The sequence below is a fragment of the Carassius carassius genome, chromosome 31 (genome assembly GCF_963082965.1).
Source record: "Carassius carassius chromosome 31, fCarCar2.1, whole genome shotgun sequence".
Classification (NCBI taxonomy): domain Eukaryota; kingdom Metazoa; phylum Chordata; class Actinopteri; order Cypriniformes; family Cyprinidae; genus Carassius; species Carassius carassius.
The window spans coordinates 15,611,425-15,625,836 of NC_081785.1; the positions used below are offsets into that span (position 1 = coordinate 15,611,425).

Consider the following 14,412-nt stretch of genomic DNA (forward strand, 5'->3'; position numbering starts at 1 on the left):
ATTAAGAAAATGAATAATTTCCTCGCAAATAAACTCACAAAATATGTAGAGCCACAAAAAGTTTCTTAATTTCTGCAACAGTATTATGTAGGCAAAAACATTAGTCATACAATATTTTAAATGTTGTATGATAGTTAATTTAAAATGCATAACTTTTATCCTAGATTGTAACCACAGAACCAATCAAACTGCACTGAAATCATTTATGTCATATTCATCCATTTACAAGATTGAGTGAATGAGAATAACACTGTGACAATGAAATCTGACTCTGAAGTAAATAAATATATTTATTAATTTATTTTAAAGGCTACACATATATCATATATATATATATATATATATATATATATATATATATATATATGGAACCTATTTGCTTTGTTTTATTAATAGACAGCCCACATCTTATCGTATATAATAGTAATAATAGACTAACGTGTCCTTACATTTAAATTAATCATTTGATACAATACATTTATTGTGTTCGTTTTTACCTTGTACTTACATGTAAAAATACCTTCCTGACAATACATCAGTAATTAATTTATGTAATTACGCCTTCATTTATTTATTTGTGGATAATTGCATAGGATTTAGACACTTTTTTGGGGAATTGGGACCATAATAATGCTAATATATATGATTATTGATATTATTAAACTATTTTTTACAAATAAATCATTGACCTAAAATAATGCTTGAACTAATACTGTCATGAAAATAAATTGCAATGCAAGGTTAAAGATAAAACATTATTTTAAAATATTACATATATAAAATTTTTTATGAATACTGTTTATAAACAGTATTTATGAACAGTTTTAGGACCCTGAAAGCATAGCTTTAGGACCCTGCAGAACCCCGCTATAAAACACGTGGAGATTTAAGCAGCACTCTTCCAAAGAATCAGCACTTGACCAAAGCACGAGACCAAATCGCTTCTGTTCGTAGCTGTTCGTGTGTTCTGTGCTTTTGTTTACACTCTGCAAGTGTGACATGAGAAAGTGTGAACACAGTAGACATTAAGATTTAAGCAATACTGGCTTTGTAAAGTTCTCCTGACAGCTCTGTCGCGGGTCTGTATACCACCCTCCCCTATCTCCCCTGTGGATTTAATCGAATTGCAGGAAGTCCCTCACATCCTCTCTGCTTGCGCTGTGTGAGTGTGTGTATGTGATCCTGTGTCTGTATATTATGAAGATCTCATCATAAGGAGCTGGGCATCATGAGGATCTACTGGCACATGGAGAACTGGTGCCTCATGAGCGGACTGTGTGCTTTTGTGCTGCTGATAGTGGGACTGACAGCTGACATCTCCGCTCATCACTCACCTGACGGTAAGAGACACACTTTATATTAGTGCTTATCTTACTATACAATTTTACTGAGTAAAACTAATATAGAAAGGCAATTACTGTAAGTTCATTGTTATTACATGCGCTCGCTGTGGCAGCAGACCTTTGTGCCATGTCTAAAGGGTGCATATTCTTATCCTGTAAAGCCTTAAGGGATGTACCTTTTAGGGTATTGGCCCAGTGACAAGCTGGTGTACCCCTAAAAGTTATGATTTTGAACATTTGCTAAAAAAAATGTTCATTCAAAATTAAGATCAAAGCCATCTGAAATATGTGGAAATGAACACATGAGTGTCTAAAGTTTGAAATGATATCCAATTAAACAATAATAACAACAGTAGTGAGAAGTTATAGGTCAAATATTGAATTTTAAAAACATGGATGAGTTTGGCAGCTGTTTGAATATATTTTCTGATTTAGAACTCAAAGGTTTGTGAAGAGAGCACATGAATAAAACAAGAGGAGAGATGCTGAATGAGATACCTTGTGTGAATAAGGATGGACAACAATAGCAGAAAAGAGCAGAGATGCACATTTACATGTGACTTTAGGAGATATGATCAACAGTGACCATTTAATGCGTTGTGACATCTGGATGTACTGTCTGTGTATATTTATAAGATCAAGGGCATTTAGAAAAAGCTTGTGTTGGACACACTGAGATTTACACAAAGATGTACCTTTAAGATTATTGCCCAGTGACAAGCTGAACCCCAAAAGTTACAATGAAATATTAATGACATAATATTTATTATGAAGTAATATTTTTAATGTTATATTTAATTATTCAAACACTAAATAAATAAATATATAAAAAAAGCACTAGGTGAAAATATCTGCACAATATTGCATGCTGCTTATTGCATTATTTCTTATTATTCCTTGTATTTATTACCTAAAGAACAAATTTAAATGCACACGACATTCACTTAACAGTCAAAGATATTAGAGGTGAAATTCAGCTATATGGAAATTGCATTTGATCCAGTGATGTGCATTTGTTTATCAACGATGTGTTTGTCAGTACTCCACAGTTTTATTAGGTCAGTGGGATTAGGTTTTAAATAGGACTTGCTTTTGGTATGTAATGTGCTGCATTCATTTCAGTGAGACATGATTGACACAGACTGTGAGTGTATGTTAATCATTAGGTTAGTTAGGATTAAGTTTTCTCTTTCACCTGTGGTTTTTACCAATTAGTTAATAAGATCATATTGTTCTGACACATCTGTTCCACACATCTCAGATCCTCTCCTCCTCTCCTGTCTTTTTTCTCAAGAGTGCACACATGCTCCTCTAAGCTGGTGTTCAGGAAGACAGTAATTACAGCAAAGGCAGTATGATAATACGTATTTGAGCTGTGATTGCAGAAGACTCTCCAAACTCTCACTTTGATCACAGCAAATGAAACAGAATACAAACAAAAGGAACCTGTGAACAGTCTGTTTCTTATATGCCTTTTAATTTTTAAAGTTACTTGATTTTTGTCTTTGTGTGTATGGATTGTGTGCATGACGGTTGTTTTGCACTGTCTTGAGGATCATTTGAGGGCAGTACGTACCTTGTGCTTAATGCCAGATACCTTTTTGTATGTGAGTATGAGTGTGTGTCTCATATTTTCTCTTGTTAGCACTTCATTCCCATCACTGACAAGTTCTTGAAGTTAGCAGGGTTGACATGGTTTCACAGTATCACACATGACAGCAAAAAGTCCCTAGAGCCATTAAAATGCAATTTGAGACTACCCATCCATGGATAATTTGTTTCTTGTGCTGTGTGACTGTATGTGTGTGTGTGTGTGTGTGTGTGTGTGTGTGTGTGTGTGTGTGTGTGTGTGTGTGTGTGTGTTTATAATATGTTCATCCATGGTTGAAATCCTTATAATCTGGTGGAGTGGGTGGAATTGCTGATATAATACCAACTATTGTGTATCCGGTTTGAATGGCTACTGATCACTTACAGTTGCTTTGCATGGCCAAACTCTATAGGGATAAATTCAGTAAATATGATACACCTGGCATTTCAGTGCACAAACCTCGTAATAACAGAACATCTCTTTAATGAGATGTTTCATATGTTACAGTACTGTACGTCTGTTGTTCATGGCAGCTCTTAAGAAGAATGTCATAATCAGGCGTAAATGAAGACACATAGTCAATAGAGTTGAACAATATGAAAAAATGATATATTGATGATGATAAATATGAAACTAAAACCACCAGTGAGTGGCATCAAGTGACTGTCTTGTCAGTGAGTCATTGAATCATTCAGATGTTTGGATCACAGTAGTACATCAATGCTATACAATTTCAGCAAAGTATGCCAGATTATAGTAATCTGCCACATCCTCCACACCACAGCATTCTGAACCAGTCCACAAAATTGCATTCAGTGTTTTTGAGGCATGTTTGTGCTGTTTTGCATAATTGTGTATGATTTTCATAATCCGTTCTGTAAATCTGATACTAAAACAATACAGCATGTGGAAGTAAATTATGCTATCAGTGTAAAAATATGCAGTCTATTCCACCGTACTGCAATAATGCAATCCTGTTTGCGTTCTTTTAATTTAGCTATGAGGTCACAACGTATCAGTCTTCTGTTGGTCACACATCTTCACACGATTCGATTTTGCAGAGTTCACCAAATTTGGAATCCAGTGAAATTCACATAAACTTGCGTTTCCTGTCTCCCGCATTCACATTCGTATGAATGGAAGTCAGTGGAATGTGACCAACCCTAGTCAATTCTGACAGAGGAGGAACTTATTGATAAAATAGTGATAGATTTGGTGGGGATTTCTGTTGAAACCTGCAGTTCCATTCCTGTGTACTGTATGTTTGTTTTTCATGTGAGAAAGAGATAGAGACACTCATGTAGTGTTTTTTGAAAAATGTTTTCTATTGAAGGTTGGGGGGACGTAAACACCAAATTTTGACACAGTTTTTCTAAACCCTCTTGAGATGGTGTCCATGAGGTCTCTGGTTTTACATCCTGGAGAGTGACATACTAACACACGTAAGCCAATCATCCAAATTTAGATGATGATCAAATATCTCTTGTTGATTAATGTAAGGTAGATGCATTCAGTATTATGTTAATCTCAACTTTTGGTGTTATAGTATAAGGAGCTGTACTGTTTAACAGACCCCTGTTGTTCTCTGTATTGATCCAAAACTCAACGCCACACACACACACACACGTTTGTTTTTGTGAAAAGTGGGGACATCCCATAGGCGTAATGGTTTTTATACTGTAGAAACTGTATATTCTATGGCCCTACACCAACCCTACACCTAACCCTAACCCTTACAGGAAACCTTGTGCATTTTTACTTTCTCAAAAAAAAAACTCTATGGTTTATAAGCATTTTGAAAAATGGGGACATGGGTTATGTCCTCATAAGTCACCATCTCCTTGTAATACCTGTGTCATACCCATGTCATTATACAGACATTATAAGTTGTGTCCTGATATGTCTGATATTGGCTCAGACAATAGGGATCAGTTTGTGCAGTCAGGTGGTAAGCTCTTTAAACTCATTAGTCTTTTGCTGTCATTGTGCATGCCATTTTCTCTAAGTGTGCAAACATGTCTAAATGTCGGACATATTAGACAGCTAAGCTGTCTTCAAAATTTAGTTTATGTATTTGTGTTTGTGAATGTGTTGCATTTGTTTAGAACTGTGTTGTATGAATATTTATTTGATGTATATTTAGTTGATAAAAGATATACTTTACATTGTAGTCTATTTGATTCTTCATTATGTGAAGAACATATGTGACCCTGGACCACAAAACCAGTCTTTAAGTCTTTGGGGTATATTTTTAACAATATCCAAAAAACTTGTATGGGTCAAAATTATCGATTTTTCCTTTATGCCAAAATCATTAGGATATTAAGTAAAGATCATGTTCCATAAAGATATTTAGTAAATTTCCTACCTAAATATATCTAAACTTAATTTTTGATTAGTAATATACATGGCTAAGAATTCATTTGGACAACTTCAAAGGCGATTTTCTCAGTATTTGGATTTTTTTGCAAAATTTCCAAATATTGTCAGATCCTAATAAACCATGGAAAGCTTATTTATTCAGCTTTCAGATTATGAAATTTACACTTCAGACTGGTTTTGTGGTCCAGGGTTACATACTGTATGAGGATTCTTTTGTTTTTTCTTTTTTTTTTTTCTCCAAATGCAAGTGTCAAAAAATTTGTGACCAACTGAAATGACAAGTGAACATGTTTACAATCACAAGAATATTGTCATATGAGTCCATATGATTTTATTATCTGATGTAACAGAATATTTATATTTATGCATGTCTATAAAAACTAATTCTATCTATCTATCTATCTATCTATCTATCTATCTATCTGTCTATCTGTCTGTCTGTCTGTCAGTTAAAACATCTTCTATCTTGCAAATTTTTAGATGAATATGTTATACTACAAGTATAATTCAAATGTGGCTATGAATACAGTAGTATATTAGTTATATTAGTAATATACACATCGATACCAGTTCGAGCTCAGAGAGTGAGAGAATGACAGGCAGAGCCAGAGAAAGAGATTATTAAGGCAAGGTCATAAAGTCTATAGATTCTCTCAGTCAGTAATCTCTATTCATTCATACCATCACACTCACATTAGCCATTTACTAACACACTCACTCTTTCTATCTGCCACACACACTTAATCTCCCGACTCCAGTTCTCTCGCTCACTATTGCGCTTTTTGCTCTTTCAGTCTCTCACCTCTCATCTCGTTTCAGCAGTTGACTCTCAAAGTGCTGACGCTGCTTTTCAGGCTGTTAGGAGAGAACTAATGTATTCAACTCATCCACTTAGAAACCTGAAGACGCAGGTAGAAGAAAGTCCATCTGATTTTGAGATGCTTTGGAAGCGACTGGTGAGAGGTTTATGTGAGCTGGAAAGCGATTTAGTAAGACTAAACTGTGCCCGCTGATCACAGTATTCTTAAAGTGATCGGTTTTGCTAAAGGAATTATGCAGATCTGGTTATTTCCATAACTTATGGTTTTACATAAATAAATATTATAAGCAAGCAAGAGTATTTGCTCAACATGTGCATTAAAACATATTTAACATGCACTTGTGCTTAGAAGGGCATTGAAGTAGCATTTAATTTTTTGAAACTTTTACTTTTATCATTTTAAAGAATAATATCTTACTTTTTACTCCACTACATTTCAGAAAATTTTGTTTTGAAGTGAAGAAATTGACACCACTCTGATATTCATTGCATGAACAAATTATTATTTTGAACTGATTCTTTTCTATGATTTGCCTGAGGCACAGCAGAGACACACTCTGATGTCCACTTCATGAACAAATTATTATTTTGAACCGATTATTTGGGTGAAATCACACACATTTGAGTAGGTACTTGAATAAGCAATTACTTTGAAAACCATGTGTAGTATGAAATAAAATCTGGATGTGTTGCATTGGTCATGTTGTCATTTTGTGTCACTTCACTGCAATTCAAAACTCTCCTCTGACTTCATGGGATTGTAAAGTGTAGTACACATGCACTTCAGAATCACACTGGAAATTTTAAGTCATTTGGGTACAACTACTTTATTATGAGCTGTGAATTCAGGCATACTTCTCTTTTTTTAAACATTCTGTTTTTTTGCCTGAAGTATACAGTTTCAGATACAGCAATGCAATGCTCCGATTCAGTTGAAACAGTTGAAATTGTAAAATGTAATATTTGCTGCAGTTATTGATCTTATGAGTCAGTGATTTTATCAGTGAGTCTCAGGTTAACAGATCATTGTTTTGGTCTGGTCTAACTCAAATTAAGTCAATAACAGGAAGTAATATGATCCTCAGAGCCCAAGTGTGCTGACCCCTAGGGATTCATAATAAAGTAGGACAAAGCTTTTAGATATTGAAGCTCTATCCAGTATGTTTGACAGTGTGTTTGACTATTAGACCCCTCCATCTTTAAATAGATATTTTGAGCAGGAGAATGGATGTCAAATATATCTGTACATTTTTGATACTTAACGTCCACATGAAATCAAAATTGAAAATTGAAATTCTTTTCTCACAAATATGTCACAATACTGAAGTAACTTCATGTTTTACATGGACATAATGACAAAGTAAGTACTTTTGAGCTTTTTTGTAGAAATGTGACTGGAATTAGTTTACTTAAAGTTGTTTATTTTTCTTAAAGACAGGCCCTGTCGCTCCTTTGTGATCAAATAGATGTGAATTTAGATGTGAATAATCATGCCTGTCAGTTTCCGAGAATTTCACGGAAAGCTTTTTTTAGACATAAAGAATAGAGTAAAAACCTCTCACATTGGATTAATAATAAAAAAAAAAATTTCTAAAGTGACGTGACATACAACCAAGTATGGTGACCCATACTCAGAATTTGTGCTCTGCATTTAACCGATCCAAAGTGCACACACACCCAGAGCTCAAAGGACCTAAGACATGGTATTGCCGGCCCAAGACTCGAACCCACAACCCTAGGGTTAGGAGTCAAACTTTCTAACCACCAGGCCATGACTTCCCCCTACACCATTTACATTTACACCATTATTTACAGCATTACAAACGTGCAGCGATTTTCACACGTAATTAAAATTTTCACATAAAAGCTGCTAAACATCTTGGACTTTTCCTTTGTGGTCTGTTTATATATATATAGGGCTTTGTATCAATAAAGAGAATCTGACAAAAGTTAAATAATTACTGAGCACCAACATCTAATTTGTGCATTTATGGTATGTCTTTTAAAAATTATTATATCGTAGAACTTTGGTTTATAAACTCTCTTTGGCCTCAAACCTATCGAACAGAACATCTATAAAGCACTCAAGCTCTTTAGATGGTGAACTGATGAATTGTTTGGCCTGCTGCTATCAGTGCTGTATTTAGTTAGAAGCCTCAATGGACTGTCATTATGTTCAATAAAACATATCTGTTTGTGCATGTGCATATGCACACACCCACATTCTCTGGAGTTTCACTTTGACACTAGACTAAGAAATCTGGTCAAGCCATCAGGTCTTGATTCAAATCGCTTGAACGTGATATGGGCATACTGTAGAGGGAAGGAGAGAAAAAAGAAGGAAAAGCTAGCGCACTCTTAACCTGTTAGCCAGCACCCCCCATTATGGGACTCACAGATGAAAGTGCTCTAACTAACTTATAATTGTAATAGTTTCCTACTTCAGTGTTTTACAAACATAATTGTGGTGTCTTTAGAAAGAAGACCCTTTGGGCTTCACTTTTTATCAACCAGATTTGATAATGCTCAAAAATATTAAAAGTTATAGACACTAAAGTGCCTTGAATTTTTTTTACCACTCTTAAATATTTTTTTTATTTGATATAAAAATACATGAAATAAGTCCTGGAGCAATCTAGAAAAGTAATGGGTTGAAAGCCACATGTCTCATGAGTTTCTATTTCAAATCTGAATAAAATATCATGAAAAATGAGACTCCTGCAAATATTTTTCTGAGACTATGTCTACACCCCCACCCCCCCCAAATATAAGAAAATATATTTCCTAGTATTGAAGGCTTCTACCAAACTATTTAGTGAGTAAACATCAGGGACGTGCGGTCAGGGTAGGCAGGGTAGGCAGTGCCTCACCAAAGGAAATGTTGACATTACATTTATTAATTCCAAGAGCTTTATTAATTCACCACATTATTAATTGCATTAATTTTATTCCAAATATTATTTTTTGTAACAAAAATTTTCAGGAATACACATAATATACTCATTTTGCCATTGTTTGCTCCTAAAAACCGTTGTTTCATGCAGGAAATTCAAAAGCCATGGCCATTGAGGCAGAGGTGAGCGGTGCCTCTTTGGTCCATAGAACGTAGTTTATGTAGATTTGCGCATGCGCAGTCAGTTCTCATGCTGTCTTGAATTATCAACATTGAGGCAGAGACCGAGCTTGCTTCATGTCACGTGATCTACTCGCTCTGACTCAATCCGCGCGCTTCCCGAATACTAGCATCTAGTATACTTGCGTGTCGGTGTGTGCGCCTAGCAGTTTGTAGGAGCGAATAAGCTGTTTTTGTACTTTAAAGCTGTACTGCTGACGCAATGTTTTCTGACTGTAGCCTGGTGCGCCGTCACCAGACCAAAAGTGTGTGTGTGTGTGTGTGTGTGTGTGTGTGTGTGTGTGTGTGAGTGTGTGTGTGTGTGTGTGTGTGTGTGTGTGTGTGTGTGTGTGTGTGTGTGCGCCGTGGCTGTCTGTGCGCGTTTGCGCATTTTGATGGAGTGACTAGGCTGCCGCGCCGCCTCCTTCTCTGTGTCCCGCACAAAACATTTGTTTGTTGTATAAGTCATAAGATAGATGTGTCCATTAATTTGATTATATTTGATTGTGCATTAGCCTCACATGACTGACTTTGCTGAATGCAGGCAGCGATCTGATGATGCCTGATATGAACTTGGGTTGCTAAATTAACTGAATGAATATATGAACATATATTCCACACATTGATAGGTCACAACCTACCCATGACAAGATTTCACCGCAGGTTACTGGTAAACATAAACTAGACATCATCTAAATGATTTATTTGAGCAGTAGAAAAATACAATAAGAATAATTTGAGTAAGAAAAATAAGAATAATAAGAAAAATAAAATAAGATTTAACATTGTTTGCCAATATAGAACATCCTGAGATTGCTAGAGATGCATATTTTACAATGAATTACGATGCAAATAAGTGCTGATGTGCTGATGGCCACTTATACAGATGGTAATAACACAAATGTGCCGAAGTAAATAATCCACTCTCCCTATTCATATAGACGCGTTCACTTTGATAGCCGTGACCATTCAGTAATAGCGAGCTGATTTGGGCTGATTTGCACTCAAACAGATGGTAATCATGCACATACATTCACATTCAACATAAAACACACTCTCACATATGTAAAAACTCTCTAAAATAAAAAAGGAAGACAGGAATTTGCGATCGCTGTAAGTTCCGCCTCCATCAGCTGACAGGTGCGTCAGAGCGCGTCACCAGCTCTGAGGAGAGAGCGCCAAATTCAAATAAACTATTTTCTAGAGTTGTGACGATCGCGAACGAACCGATTCTTTTGAACGGCTCATAAACATGAACGATGGGAGCCGAGTCGCGGCTGGAGGGGAGCCGTTCTTTCTGTCGTTCTTTTTTCCTATGCGTTTCACACTGATGCACACAAATGAGCTCCTCCGCGAGACAGAACAGTTATAGGGGGAGGGGCGCACCCAGCGCAGGCCAACCCTTTATAGCGTGATGATATTAGTTATTAGTTGTGCACGCATCCTTCACGTGACTACTCCAGTGGAAAAAAAACCCTGCATGCCTCTGTCATTGGGTAGGAGCGTTGAAAAAAAGCTGTTTTGCACAGACATTCATTGCAGCCCACTTTGTTATTGTTCATTGACTTGAAGTGGCTGATGTCCTATTTGCAAAGTTTACAGTAGTAGTATGTAGACATTTCCATTTTATTTATTCTAATTTTATCTACTTTAAATATTTTTTGTTTTCTATCAAAATGTTCTTGTGTGATAACAATGTTCTTGTGTGGAAGTGTTTGTAGTAAAAGCTGTTTTGCACAGAAATTCATTGCAGCTGGCTTTGTTTTTGATGTTTATTCGTGAGTAGGTATTGTATGAATAACATAAGTCAACGTAGCTTTACACACACACACTTTGTACTAAAGGTAAATCCAAAATAGTGATGTCACTGTCTAAGCAGAGGGATTTGTGCAACCCTATGGAATATAGTCCACACATGACAAATGAGGTAATAATCAATATTTCAGAATAATTCAAACTCAGATATTGGTGTGTGATATCTGAGTTTTAATTATTTGACTACAAATCTCACCTCATCATTCTTCCCAGCGATTATTTCCAGGATAAACTGAGATGCCTCCAAGCTGGCTTCTTAAAACTGACTAAATATTTAAAAGAGCCAAAAGAGCCGTTCTTTTGAACGGCTCTTTGAAAGGAACGGATCGCGAAGATCCGGATCCCCTCAAAGAGCCATAAATCCCATCACTACTATTTTCCGCCTATTTTTCATTCATTCTTTCTTCCGGTGGATCGACTCCCTGCTAACACACGACGTAACAGTTACGTAACGTATTGGTAATTTTTGGTAGTTCCATGACTTACCAATTGACAACGTAACTAAGACGTCGCATGCAAGTAATTGTATTACCATCACATTACCAACTCACAACATCGTCAGTACGTCCTTCCAACGTAACAAGATAACCAAGAACGTCCCAGATAGGTCCTCTATTCGTAATATATTGGTAACTTCATGACTTACTGGCAACGTAACTACAACGTCATATGCACGTGATTTTAATTACCATAATTTTTGTACATTCTTTATATGCTCCCTGAGTATAGTGCTATTTATAAAGTGTAATTAAACTTCAGACACACGATTAAACGTTCCTTAAAGATAAAATGTGTTTCTTTTCACCAAGTCAGTATATGGACATGCTTTTAATATATAGTGACGTGGCATACAGCGCGCGTGCTTCCACAACTGACGCACCCACGCGCACAACATTGACAAGAAAGGAAGTGTGGAGTTTTGTTCTCAAGTCCAGCACATACTGAATTTCGTTTTTGGAATTTCGACATGCTCCACGTCGCTTCCCTCGGCTAGTAGCCACTTGCGGCAGGAGTCCCGGAGCTGTTGGGCCATCGCGAAGGGTCGACCGGCTTCGCCCAAGTCCAGGGACCGGAACCGCTGGCGGTGTTGTTAGGGCGACCGGCCGTCCCGCTGGAGGACGGCCCTCTTTAGGTCGTCGAAGACCAGGAGGTTCGCCACCGGAAGTTGTTGGGCGGCCACCTGGGCCTTTCCAGAGAGCAGGGGAATGAGGCGCACCGGCCACTGCTCTCGGGGCCACCCGCAGGCCTCTGCCGACTTTTCAAATAGCTCCCATCTTGTGCAGCGGTAGGTGCATGGGTGCGGCAGGCGGCCCGGCAGCCTCGGCGCGAACCTTCCGATCGATCCAGCTCCGGAACCTCTCGCGGTCCTCCTGCTGGGCCTGGACAATGGCCTGGAAACGCCTCTCCTGATCTGTCCTTAGGTCCAGCAGGGCCTGGTGTTGTTCGCGGTGAAGGACCGCGAGGGAGGCGATGAGATGATAAGGAAGAGGACAAAAGGGTCGGCTGGACTGCTGACAGGTTTATTATAAACAAAAATAACTAAAAAGTTACAAACACCCAAACGGTGACTCTTATTCTGACATGTCAACACTAGTTTCGTTTCACTCCTTCCGGTTTCCGTTTCCGGCTTGGGTCAGCAGTCTGTCTCTCACTCCCTTGCTTCTGACTCTCCTGGCATTTTATACTCTCTCCACGTCAATTACTAGAACAAGAAACAGATGATGATAATTTTTGCCCAAACCACTCACTTACCGCTCGTCTCCTGATTCTCTCTCCCGCTGCAGACTTCGCTAAACTACGCCCCCCCTGCCACAGTAGTCAACCAGACGATGAACATTATTAACAGCAATTATTATATGATGCAATCACACTTGTAGCAATATTTGTTAGTTCTGTTGGGGTTATAGGGTTATAGGTTAATTTATAGGGTTAAAGCACATTATCTGATGCCATTTTTCAAGTGTAGTTTTGGTGCAGTATTTAGGATTCATTGATTCAGTATATTATTTATTCATCTATCCATGTGTGTCTTTAGTTTATTTATTGTGAACAGATACACATAGATAGCAGATGTCTTAAATACAATACAATAAAGCCTCTTTCACACTGCACGTCGGACCCGGCAAATTGCCAGAACATTGCCGGATTGCCTTCTGTGTGAAAGCAAACACGTCCCGGGATTGATTCTGGCATTGAACCCAGGTCGGGTTATATACTAGTAACATTGCCGGGTTCAGTCCCAGGACGAGCGCTGTGTGAACAAAAGCAGAACCTGTCTACGGAGAGCCTTCCCACTCCCTATTAAGTCCTATTGTACAGAATTTTGGCTGCAGTACCACCAGAGTTCCACTGGGGGCGATCGCCATGAGTGCAAAATGAATGGGAGTCTGTGGGGCTAGACGGCTAAATTTGTCCCTTTCACCCGATTGCCGTTGAGAAATCTCAGATATGATTGTAGGTTTTGCAAGTTCAACATGGGTTATAGGTCGAAAGTTGAATGAACGATTACTTATGTCCTTTCGATTTCTTACAGGTTGAGTTGTTGTTGCCCATAACATGCTAGCATTCTGCTAATGAATGTGTATGACGTCATTGACATTTTAAAAGACCTTTTAAAGCAAATAAGTGTCTCTAAAAAATCTAACACCCAGCAATGTGTAATTTCTTTGCATCTCCTTTCGAATACAACATTCAAATTACTAGACAAAAAATTATATCTTGAGAAAAGTGGATTTTGAGGGGTGTACCGCCATTGACCTCCATTCATTCTGCACTCGTCCTGTGAGCGCCCTCATATGGAATCAGAGTGGAACTGCAAGCAGTTCAGAAGCCGGAAGTGTAGTGAGAGTGAAACTTCTCGCCATATTAGACATTCTCTGACAAAAGCCAGATCTAATGCCATGTCGTAGTAATGACGCATGTTATCGCACGACTCTTTCACTGGCTGTTTTCAAGGAAGATATACGTTCGCGACTAAAAAATATGTGCTGTAATGAAGCAGAGATCAGTTTGTTCCTCACGCTGAGATCGTTTACTAGCTTGAGTGAAAGTATAACGTGCCTAGCGTTTTCGACTCGTACATTACACGTCACGCCCTGATGTCACGTGTCGTTACGGGATCTTTTTACAGGTTCTGTGTGAAAGCACGCACATATCCCGGGTAATCACTGGCAGTGTGAAAGTGCAAAATCTAGCGACCCTGGAACAATTGCCGGAACACTACACCCGTGTATTTGCCAGAATCGCAGTGTGAAAGGGGCTTAATAGATGTCTCTGATACAATGTCTTTCAATTTAATTTCATTACTCACTTCACAATTACCCACAAATGTTAGCTTTGTTCTAGTGTG

At 37.8% G+C, this 14,412-nt stretch overlaps 1 protein-coding gene across 2 annotated transcripts in view; it reads left to right on the forward strand.

Annotated features, from left to right (window-relative positions):
• The first annotated feature begins 914 nt into the window (after positions 1 to 914).
• The window catches only part of LOC132111641 (disintegrin and metalloproteinase domain-containing protein 12-like), a 105,349-nt gene continuing 91,851 nt past the window's right edge, over positions 915 to 14,412 (forward strand). For both annotated transcript variants that reach the window (XM_059519142.1, XM_059519144.1), the window contains exons 1-2: positions 915 to 1,079; positions 1,204 to 1,340. In XM_059519142.1, the coding sequence (XP_059375125.1) occupies positions 1,229 to 1,340 (112 nt within the window). In that variant the 5' untranslated portion in view covers positions 915 to 1,079; positions 1,204 to 1,228. The remainder of the gene's footprint in view (positions 1,080 to 1,203; positions 1,341 to 14,412) is intronic.